At 52.9% G+C, this 11,360-nt stretch overlaps 1 protein-coding gene across 5 annotated transcripts in view; it reads left to right on the top strand.

Moving 5' to 3' along the window:
• The first annotated feature begins 5,390 nt into the window (after positions 1-5,390).
• LOC119110603 (2-methoxy-6-polyprenyl-1,4-benzoquinol methylase, mitochondrial) overlaps positions 5,391-11,360 on the top strand; it is a 10,987-nt gene continuing 5,017 nt past the window's right edge. Inside the window, exons 1-3 of one of the 5 annotated variants that reach the window (XM_037234489.1) lie at positions 5,391-5,438; positions 8,407-8,584; positions 8,806-8,955. In XM_037234489.1, the coding sequence (XP_037090384.1) occupies positions 8,419-8,584; positions 8,806-8,955 (316 nt within the window). In that variant the 5' untranslated portion in view covers positions 5,391-5,438; positions 8,407-8,418. Of the gene's footprint in view, positions 5,569-8,406; positions 8,585-8,805; positions 8,956-11,360 lie in introns of all 5 variants that reach the window. The other 4 variants (XM_037234487.1, XM_037234488.1, XM_037234491.1 and 1 more) reach the window with 4 other exon arrangements.

Here is an 11,360-nt window from a genome sequence, read left to right as displayed (position 1 = left end):
CCGGCTGCTTCACCGGCTAATCATACACTGGTCACCGGCTGCTTCACCGGCCGGTCAGACACTGGTCACCGGCTGCTTCATCGGCCGGCCAGACACTGGTCACCGGCTGCTTCATCGGCCGGTCAGACACTGGTCACCGACTGATTTACCGGCCAATCAGACACTGGCCACCGGCTGCTTCACCGGCCGGTCAGACACTGGTCACCGAGTGATTCACCGGCCGGTCAGACACTGGTCACCGGCTGCTTTACCGGCCAATCAGACACTGGTCACCGGCCGTTTCACCGGCCGGTCAGACACCGGTCACTACTTTCAGCACCAGTTTTCGGCTTTCTATTGCTCAGACGTTTTTGTTGTTTTCTTTGGAGACAAGCGTTGCCAGCCCCTTTGGCTCATGCCAGCCATACTCTGCGCCAGAGACGTATCACTGTAGCGACACTGTATTCAGCAGTGGCTGTGATCCATCGCTGTGACCCTGTGATGACTAGTTCACGGCCGAATGAGTTGGGCAACGACAAATAAAGATTCCGTAAGTACTCAAGCGCACTGTGTGGGTCATTACACATGCGCGTATGACGTGCAATGCGAGCTCTTCGAAACAGGGTAAAGGTGCGGTACCTGATTGGTCAAAAGGCACAGGGGCCTAGGTGTAAATATGAGATCTTCGATTTCACGTAACTGGCGAATCGAGGCAAAACGTTCAAAAGGACGCGAATACTATCACATTGCCTACAGGGCTATGCTACCAGCAGACGATGCACACCCAGTACATACAACGATCTGTGCTAGCTTCGGACGAATGCATCCGATGCCTCATCGTGTCCTTAAAACTGCAGTTGTGACGAGACAATGACGCTAGACATATCCGCGAACCTGTCAACACATGTTGCGCAATAGCCAGGAAGCTGTGTTTTGCAACCCTACACGTGTTGCGCATGCCAACATAATGGCTTGTCTGTGGGTCCATGGCCCGCCGTCTGACCCACCGCTTCTACATTAGCAGCCAGTATCAGCACAAGGTCATTGAATCAAATGGTAGAGCGCCTGATGCCAGTAATGTGAGGGCAGTGGCGACGTCACGCGGAATGACAGCTGACTGGTGTGTGACTAGTGGCGACTGGTGACAGGCGGCGCGCATCTTGATGAGCCGACGGCCTACGACGGACCATCGCAGCTGACTGGTGTGCGACTAGTGACGACTGGTGACAGGCGGTGACGCGCTTCTTGAGGAGCCGACGACCTACCACGGACTGTGACAGCTGACTGGTGTGCGACTAGTGACGACTGGTGACAGGCGGTGACGCGCTTCTTGATGAGCCGACGACCTACCACGGACTGTGACAGCTGACTGGTGTGCGACTGGTGACGACTGGTGACAGGCGGCGACGCACTTCTTGAGGAGCCGACGACCTACCACGGACTATGACAGCTGACTGGTGCGTGACTAGTGACGACTGGTGACAGGCGGTGACGCGCTTCTTGATGAGCCGACGGTCTACCACGGACTATGACAGCTGACTGGTGTGCGACTAGTGACGACTGGTGACAGGCGGTGACGCGCTTCTTGATGAGCCGACGGCCTACCACGGACTATGACAGCTGACTGGTGTGTGACTAGTGACGACTGGTGACAGGCGGTGACGCGCTTCTTGAGGAGCCGACGGCCTACCACGGACTATGACAGCTGACTGGTGTGTGACTAGTGACGACTGGTGACAGGCGGTGACGCGCTTCTTGATGAGCCGACGACCTACCACGGACTATGACAGCTGACTGGTGTGTGACTAGCGGCGACTGGTGACAGGCGGTGACGCGCTTCTTGAGGAGCCGACGACCTACCACGGACTATGACAGCTGACTGGTGTGCGACTAGTGACGACTGGTGACAGGCGGTGACGCGCTTCTTGATGAGCCGACGGCCTACCACGGACTATGACAGCTGACTGGTGTGTGACTAGCGGCGACTGGTGACAGGCGGTGACGCGCTTCTTGAGGAGCCGACGACCTACCACGGACTATGACAGCTGACAGGTGTGTGACTAGTGACGACTGGTGACAGGCGGTGACGCGTTTCTTGAGGAGCCGACGACCTACCACGGACCCTGACAGCTGACTGGTGTGTGACTAGTGGCGACTGGTGACAGGCGGCGACGCGCTTCTTGATGAGCCGACGACCTATCACGGACTATGACATCAACAGTGCCATCACACGCATGCGTCCCATTGGCGATGGCATGCCCAGTCCGGCTGACTGGACTGGACCGGACCGGACCGGACCGGACCGGACCGGACCGGACTGGATCCCGACCCAACCCAACATGACCGAGCGTTAGGCGTGGTCGGCACGCGGACGACACTGAGGGCGATACGAACAGCTGTCTTCGCTACGGTGCGTACCACTACCAGCACTGACGGCGCGGCACTACCAACACTGACAGCGCGGCACTACCGACACTGATGGCGCAGCACTACCAACACTGACAGCGCGGCACTACCGACACTGATGGCGCAGCACTACCAACACTGACAGCGCGGCACTACCGACACTGATGGCGCGGCACTACCAGTACTGATGGCGCGGCACTACCAGTAATGGCGGCGCAGCACTACCAACGCTGACGGTGCGGCACTACCAACGCTGACGGCGCGGCACTACCAACGCTGAACCTGACAGCGCCGGTGGTGTGGACGGAGAGCAGCCGGGAGCCGCGCCGACTGACTGCCAGCGGCCGGCGCGTCTCGCCGGGTGCGGCGGCGTCGGCGCCGCCCGCCGGGCCGCTAGCGCACCGGCTCGGCCGTCACCGTGACCTCGGTGCTCCAGGGCAGGGCCGGGTCCACGCGCAGCAGACACTGTGCCAGCGCGCAGCCGGCCGGCGGCACCAGCGGCGGCCGCTCCAGCAGCGGCTCGCAGTTGTCGCAGCCGGTCGTGTCGACCACCGCGTGCGCCGGGTCGCGGCCCAGGTTCGCGAACACCACGAACGCCACGTGCTCGAACGCCACGCGGCGCCAGCCGGGCGCCAGCGGCTCGCCGCCGAGCGCCAGCTGGCGCAGCAGGCCGCGAGGCAGCGGCGATACGCCGTTGACGGCGAGCGCCATCGCGCCGGAAGCGCCGCAACGCGCCGCCAGCCGGAAGCCGGCGGCGCGGCGCGGCGCCAGGTCCGGGCCGAAGCCGAGTGCCGTCAGCGAGAGCCACAGTTCGTCGGGCTCCGTGGCGTTATCCTCGGCCTCCAGCTGGTGCAGGCGCAGGAATCCGGCCGGCGTCAGCTCGCCGTCGCGAGTCTCGAAGTTGGCGCCCACGATCGCCCACTCGTCGTCGCGCACCCGCTCGCCAGCAGTCAGCTCGTTGAAGGCGCTGAATTCGGCGCGGCTGAGCCCGCCGCTGCCGTCCCAGTCCCAGAGGCGGAACAGCTCCGTCAGGTGCGCCACGTACGCCGGCGTCAGCTGCACGTCACCGCCGGCCGCCACGGTGAAGAGCTGGCGACGTGGCACCGACGGTGAGGCGCGCTCGGCGGCGCGCGGCAGCAACAGCGCCGCTACGCCGTACTGGCCGGCCGGCAGCCGGCGGTCAAGCCGCGCCGGTGCGCCGTCGGTGGCCGAGGCAGCGGCCAGCAGCGGGCCGTCCGCCGGCCGGCGCAGCAGCAGCAGCAACAGCCGGCGGCCCGGTTCAGTCGGCGCCAGCTCCAGCCGACAGGCGACACTCTCCCGCACCGTCAGCGTGTAGCAGGTGCTGTGCTGCGGCCCCAGTGGCTCGCACGCGCCGGCCACGCGGATGACGCAGCCACCGAGCGCGCTCGTCACTTCGACGTCGTCCAGTGGCAGCCGCTCGTTGCTAAGGATCGACCTGCACTCCTGGTACTTAATCATTTTCTCTGTGTAGTCATCAAGGAACAGCTTCATTGAAGGCTGATCACCTCTGGCTGCCAGAATTTCCTCAAGCTGGGCAATTTCATCAGAGGTCAGGGCATCACCTTGCTGCATCAGGCACTGCTTCCACTCCCTCCATTGCAGAGGTCTTCCCCCAGCAAAGTGTGTGGCAGCTTCCACTGCTTCAGTCAGAGACTCCATCTGATAACACCCTGGTGCAACCAAGAAATCATGTTATTGAAATGCATACAAGATACTTCAGCACAAGCAAAGTAGCTAAGCATATCATCTTATTCAAGTTGTCACCTAATTAGCAAGATTAAGCTTACATTAGGCAGCTGACCATACCCAAGTGGAAACTCATGACATCTTGAAAGTAGAATTTTGGAAAGAATATTGCATGATGCATTATCTGAAACCTCATTTGTTTCTGAAACAGAGCCAGGCCAACTGTTCCTTTCTCTGGAAGCAAGGTGTGACATATACAGTATTAATGCTGATTGGGAGCAGGGAAGTATAACATGTATCATGTTGTGATAAATGGGTTGGGTCAGCACTCAGTAGGCATACCAAGCACAGGCTGGAACTATTGACTGCACATGTGTGGTACATTGACTGCACCTTTGGATTGCTATTTTTGTGACTGACTGTGAATGTCAGCGCTTATGGGACCGCTTATGCTTACCACTTGTGGGATAGTTCTGACATGGTTTGGGTATATTCCTCAAAAGCATGTGTCATGTGAATGCATAAAGCTCAAATTAACCAAATGTGTTAGTTTCATAGCTTCAACAACAGGCATCAATGCCCTATACTTATCACCTGAAATGCATATTGATGATATGAATGGCAATTATCGTGCTTTGGGAGAATCCGGCAAATTGCAGCAAACACGAAGTGCATGTTGCAATGATGCATTATTAATTAGCGCAGACTTACCCCTAACTTCAATAAACAAAAGCTAGGCTTCATAGACGTTTGCAAGCATTTGATGTCAATGCGCGAAGCTGAGGATAATTCGACGCGATATTATCTCGAGAAACTGCATTTAACTATCACACTCTATCGCTATAAAAACAGAGTGTTCGGTAACACGCGCATAACGATTGATCGCCAGTTTTTTTAACAACAAGCCTATGTCATACCAGGGACAAGTTTCTCATTGATGAGCAAAAACTCGCAGCAATTTGTAGTAATCAGGGACGAGTAGTAACTTGATCCCTGGTCATACCTAGGGGACCTTCGTCCAAGCAGGGGCAGCTATGACGCACTTTCCTCTGACGTCATAGGTTACAGCTTGTGAACGTTCTTCCAATGGGGAAACACGGCCCAGGTGTAGCCAATCACCAACCGGAAATTCAGACGACAGCACAACTACACCATCCACCACATCATGCAATACACTAAAAGTAAGACCATATTTGGTATCTCTATATATATGGCAGCACATGGCAAAGTCGACGAAAGTGACGATCAAGAAACAATTTTGGTCGAAAAGATTTATGTAATGTCAAATATCAATCTTGCTTTTGTTTGCCAAACACGTTACAGTTGCTGATTCGACGTGATTGGTGGTGAATAGTGTGTCCGTGTCAGAAGTGTCACTTCGCTTACCACAGAGGCTGCCCGGACTTGCGAAAGGCTACATTTTGAACATTGGACCTGCAGGCGATGCTTGGAAAGATTGGCTTTGTTGGCTCAAGTAATGTTACAGCCCCCCAATTTTGAAAAGTATTCTCATGATCTCAGCAATGGCTTACATGTAACTTCTGCACAACATTGTTTTGTAGAAGTGGCAGATAGGAAAAATATTGGGTCAGACATTTTTTGCTGGCACCTGGCTGCCTCAACATGTGATGAGTTAGGATGCTCTCTATGCATATTAATTCCCAATTACTATCTGATGTGTCCTCACTATGATAAATAAACAGTTATCATGCTTGTCACTGCTGTCCCTTGGATGGAAATGATTGTTTTTTTTAGGTGAACATGAAAGCTGTGAAATTGCATTGGTAAATTATCACTGATGCTGTATTTGTATTTTGTCATATTTTGTTGTGGTTAAAAACAGGAACTAACTTAATGTAACATGCTGAAATCCAATTATGTTTGGTCCAGTTCAATATCACTGAAAGCCCTCCAGGAAATGATGGTCACTTTCCAGACTGGGTGAAGTTTTATCATGCTAGGCTTCAAAGATACCATCCACAGAATAGACCAGTTCCATATTGAGCATGCATAGGAAATATGTAGGAAATGCAGCTGTGCAGTTTCTGATGCCAACATAATTCAAGCAGATAAACAATAGGTCTTACTACCAGAATATTTTATTCCTGCTGCAGTTTGGTTCTTGTAAAAATGTGTAGAGTATGTCATTGCATGTCTTGCCAGTGCTAAAATAGTTTGTATTACTTTTTCAAGTGAATAAGTTAAGCATAATAAGCCCCTTTGAGCAAAAAAAGGTATTGTGATGTATATGATCAGAATTCAGTATTGTTGTCATGTTGGCCTGATACTTCTGTGTATTAAGGAATTGCACTGATGCATGAAGAGTGCTGCCAATTTTCCCAAGCAGGCAGGCTGATCCATGTAGGATCCATGTGGCCAGTGTAGGATATCTGGTGCCTGTTATTTAGTCCTCATCAAACCTCAGAGAGCCTTCATCCACTTGTTTGATCCATGTTTGCCTCAGACTTCATCCACTTTTTTCAAAAATGTGTATTATGTGTATATCATGTATCATATGTATATGCATTATATTTTATCTAATATGTATGCATATGCATCATATGTCATGTATATTTTATGTATTACAGGTTACATGTATGTCACTGGGTAAAGGTTCCTCTTACCCTGCTTGGGCCTTAGGTCTTTATCATTAGTTTCTCTACTTGGGCTGACAGGGATCTCTGTGGTCTTGGGATCCCCATGATTTGGCAGGGCCTCCTCCTGTTCACATGGACCTCCTGTTGACCAATAGGGCCTGATGTTAGGTATTTAAGTTCTTGTACATAACTGATATTGTCTCTGGTGTATCTTAATGACCCTCATGTTGGTTTGAAAGAAAGTTCTGTCTGTGATCTGGGGTATCCTGTTGTGGAACATCCTGATATTTCAGGCAGCAGAATTCATCCACCTTGGCCAATAGCAGAGGGGGCTGCCCCAATTCTCTGCCTTGGTACTCTCCCCTCACACTAATGGCTTCTCACTTTTAGTGCTATCCTATGTTGGCAGTGATAGCATAGTAAATATTGACAATAGGCAATATGACACATATTTCATTCATCCCTTGTTGTAATGACAAGCCATTGCAACTCTGCTCTTCAAGAGCTAATATTTGTATAATTTGTATGTAGTAGTACCTTGACAATGCCAGCTTCATTGGAAAGCTGGGTCAGGTTCAGTTCATCACCTATTGCCCATGTAAGGTCACTGAGAGCAAATGGCAGACATGGTGAGTTCAGTGAGTTTCTTACTGCCAGTCTGCAATTACATTGATGAATTGGCACTGCTAGTCCTATGTTTCACTGACCGGTGGGCTCAAACAACACCTTAGGTGGTACATTTTCATGACAAATAGGAGAAAACTTTACCACTGGGTGCAGGCATGACATTTTCAAAACAATATTTGTGTTTAACAACCATGGAGGAATTTGTGGTGGGATGCTGGTTGATGTCATATGCAGGGATGCATGCATACATGCAATGTGTGCAGCAGTTGGAGGTATCCATATTCAGCACCCATGCTGGACAAATCTGGATCCTGTCCAGGCATGATCCTGGGCCTGTCTCGACTCCTCGGGCCCGGTGGACAGAGGGCTGCTCCGGGAACTCAGATCGAGGTCAGCGGCGGGCCTGTCCCGACTCCTCGGACCTGGTGGACAGAGCACCCTGACCGGGGCCCTGTCCAGGGGATACATCACTGGACTGAAAGGCCCATGCAAAGGCAGACCACATCCGCCAAACCACTGCCGCGGGCGCTGCCTGAGGCGACGTTGGTACCACGACCAGGCGATCACTTCCCAGTTCATGTGATTCCCAGTGTGGAAGTCAGCTAAGGAAGCCCTACTGATGTCGGGCCTGAGCCAAAGGCCAAGAGACCCATCAAAATTCAGCGAAAAAATCATTCCTGGGGTTGTGGGGAGGGGGAGGGGGAGGGGAACTGCCAATTGTATGGTAAAGGCACCCATGTTCTGAACACTGATTGGGATTCAGGATGAATGATGTGATGGGATTCAGAACTTCGGGGTCAGTGCTATGCTTGATTTTTGTCATGAACAACCAAGATTAAGTGCTGTTGTGGAAAAATTGAGAAACTGGCTCCTAGACTGCTGTGGACCAAACCCATGACCACCTGCGTCCTCAAAGACTGGAGGGAAAGTGATGGGGGCATCGAATCTATTTGCATAGCAAGGTGGTTTCACAGCGTTGTGAACAATTGTCTCTTTCGAAACCAGCTAGAAACATGTCACCTGCGCGGACAAAATTCGTCTGCATCAGGGCCGATGTTATGTTGACTACGATATGGTCCACCTTTTTCAGGTCACACATGTCATGCATCATAGCCTGAAATTGGGAAGACTGCCTGCAAAGACAGGAGATCTGTTATGCAGGCATGCCATCTCCCTATCTCGGCCAGCTGTTCGTAGATGCTCGCAGAGCAGCGGCTCCACCCACTTCGGCTACACAACAGTCAAGGAGGATGAAAAAGCTGGCAAAGGTGCTGATGCTTTTTTCAGTGAGGTCTGATAATGCTTACCGCAACCTCCTCCGGTTGTTTGATACAAAGCTGTCCACATTTCAACTCGTGACATGCAGAGGGAATTTAAGATGTCATTTGTTTTTCGATCGTGCCAGCTCACATCGTGTTCCAGCATTGATTTCTGAAATGCGCCAGCGTGCTTGGACAGTGTTTTGACCCAGCCGCCCGGTGCCGCCCAGTCCACGAGGTATTCTCCAGCGTGGCCGGCAAGTACGACCTGATGAACGACGCCATGAGTCTGGGCGCCCACCGGCTGTGGAAAGACGCCCTGGTGAGCCGGCTGCGGCCGTCCGCCCGCACCCGGCTGCTGGACGTGGCCGGCGGCACAGGTCAGTCCGCGCGCCGCCGTCACCGAACGGTACGCCCCCCCCCCCCCCGCGGCACAGGTCAGCCCGCGCGCCGCCGGCACCGAACGGCACGCCCCCCCCCCCCCCGCGGCACAGGTCAGCCCGTGCGCCGCCGTCACCGAACGGTACGCTCCCCCCCCCCCCGCGGCACAGGTCAGCCGCGCGCCGCCGTCACCGAACGGCACGCCCCCCCCCCGCGGCACAGGTCAGCCCGCGCGCCCAGCCCCCCCCCCCCGCGGCACAGGTCAGCCGCGCGCCGCCGTCACCGAACGGCACGCCCCCCCCCCCGCGGCACAGGTCAGCCCGTGCGCAGCCGTCACCGAACGGCACGCCCGCCCCCCCCCCCCGCACCTCCTTGCGGCACCGTCTGACGTCAGCGAGAGCTGGCTTTTGTGAAGACATGTAATGGAACTGGCTCGTATGGTCGAGTTGAGCTTGTTGATGCATATTAATGCTGAGCAATAGGCCGGGTTTTGCTATAGGTTTTTTTGCGGGATCCTCAATCGAATAGCAAAATTTTCGGACGCTATATTATTGCAAACCCACGAATGTCTTGGTATTTTTTATTTTAAGTACAAAGGTGGTCGTCATCTGCTTTTTGATGAGTCGTTTTCAACATTTTGGTTAGAAAAAGACATTTCAGTATGACGAAATTGTATAGTTGTAATGTATCATTTTCAGGCTTACAATATGCTGTTTGGTCACGTAAATATAGCGACGTTATCGTGGACCAGTAAGTTATTTCTCGGTGCTTGCGGAAGAATTTACTGACAACCGTTCCGGGCACTATGTATTTGGTACAAGGGAAACCTATGCTTTAAGTGTGGTTTGCTGGCTGCTGGGGCCCGCAGACCGGTTCACGTGCTTAAATGGAGCACAAAGAGGCTAATTTCATGAACAATGTGATAGAGAAATGGTTGGGGAGCATCGGTACTTCTCAAATCGTACGGCATTGGCGCGATCTATCTCACCAAGAAATTTTACGTATCGAATTACAACGTCTGATAGTTTTCAAGTTACCGAAAAACCTAAACTGGATGTGAAAAGGGATGCCTTCTGAGCTGCGAGGGATATGCAGCACGTTCTGGGAAAATTGATCTAGTATTTTGTTTTAACGCATAATAGTTTAAATCAGTAATTTTGCGTACACATGAATCAACAATGGATTGTTTCAGCAAGCCAGTGTAGCCGGCGTGACGTGTTCCTGTCTGTTCCAGCTGACCCTTTTCTAAAAACGGCAGTCTTCACCCGTTCTTCTGAAGCAGCATAGATCTAAAATGACCAGTGCTGGCCGAATGGTCTCTTATCCCAATCAAACCGGAAAGTGATATGAGTGAAAAAGAATGGGGTGCCAAACGTGAGTGCATGAGCAGTCGAAATGGACACTCACACATACCGGGGTTTGGGATAAAACCATGGAATTCCGGCCAGACAACCACGGAAATGTCATAAGGACGAACGATAACGGTTGTGTTGATAGCGGAATGCCTCCAAGCGGCAATGCACGAATCAAAAACAAAATCCTGCTCTGACTAAAACGCGTGCGCGGTTCTGTGCCCATAGCGTGCGTCTCGTCCCACCACTGCAGACGCCGCCTGCGTGACGAACTGCGCTCAGTCTGTGTGTGCGCTGGCTCTGGGGGTAACGTGCGGCCCGCAGTCCGCGGCTCTGTGACGCCCAGTGACCCAGTGAGAGGCTGCCCGGTTATCGATTGTTTTGACGAACTGATAAGTTCTGTGCAGGTAATGACGTCAGTGTTGATGTCTAGCAGCTAGTAAAGCGGCGTCTCTTCACATTCGTGATCTCGGGATCGTGCAGTCTAAGCCACGGATTCTTGACGGATCTCCTCGACGGAGCCAGCGAGCATGGGCAGAATCTTGGCTTCCAGTTGAGCCCAGTAGCCATTCCGCCAGATAATCGGTCGGACTAAGCGTTGGAGCGGTGGAACCAAACCTAGTGAGTAGTTGGACGCTACGAAATAAGTTCTGGAAGCTGCTTCTACGTGTTTCTTTCTTACGTTTTACGTGTAGAATGACTGGAGTCATTCTGCTCGCCATGTCACCCACATGGGTGAAGCATGACCTCGAACCGAACAGATATTTAGTGGCCCATAATGCGTGTTACGAGGGCCTGTTTTGTTTGAGATGAAGCGTGACCCGTCTTGCCAGAACGGCTCCAAAAACGTATTCCGCATCGTCCAAGTTGTCATAGACTCGGCTCCGTCGGTCTAATGCGTGGTCAGACCAGCTGTATCAACGGAATGACTACTGGGGTCACTACGAAGTCATGCTAGACATGCTCGCTAATGCTGTCGAGGAGATCCGTCAACCCTGACTAGGATCGCTTGATCGCGAGATCAGGAATAAGACGAGGCGCTTCCCCCCCCC

The sequence above is a fragment of the Pollicipes pollicipes genome, unplaced genomic scaffold, assembly GCF_011947565.3.
Source record: "Pollicipes pollicipes isolate AB1234 unplaced genomic scaffold, Ppol_2.1 Scaffold_7231;HRSCAF=8579_pilon_pilon_pilon, whole genome shotgun sequence".
NCBI classification, from domain to species: domain Eukaryota; kingdom Metazoa; phylum Arthropoda; class Thecostraca; order Pollicipedomorpha; family Pollicipedidae; genus Pollicipes; species Pollicipes pollicipes.
This window is presented reverse-complemented; position numbering and strand designations above follow the sequence as displayed.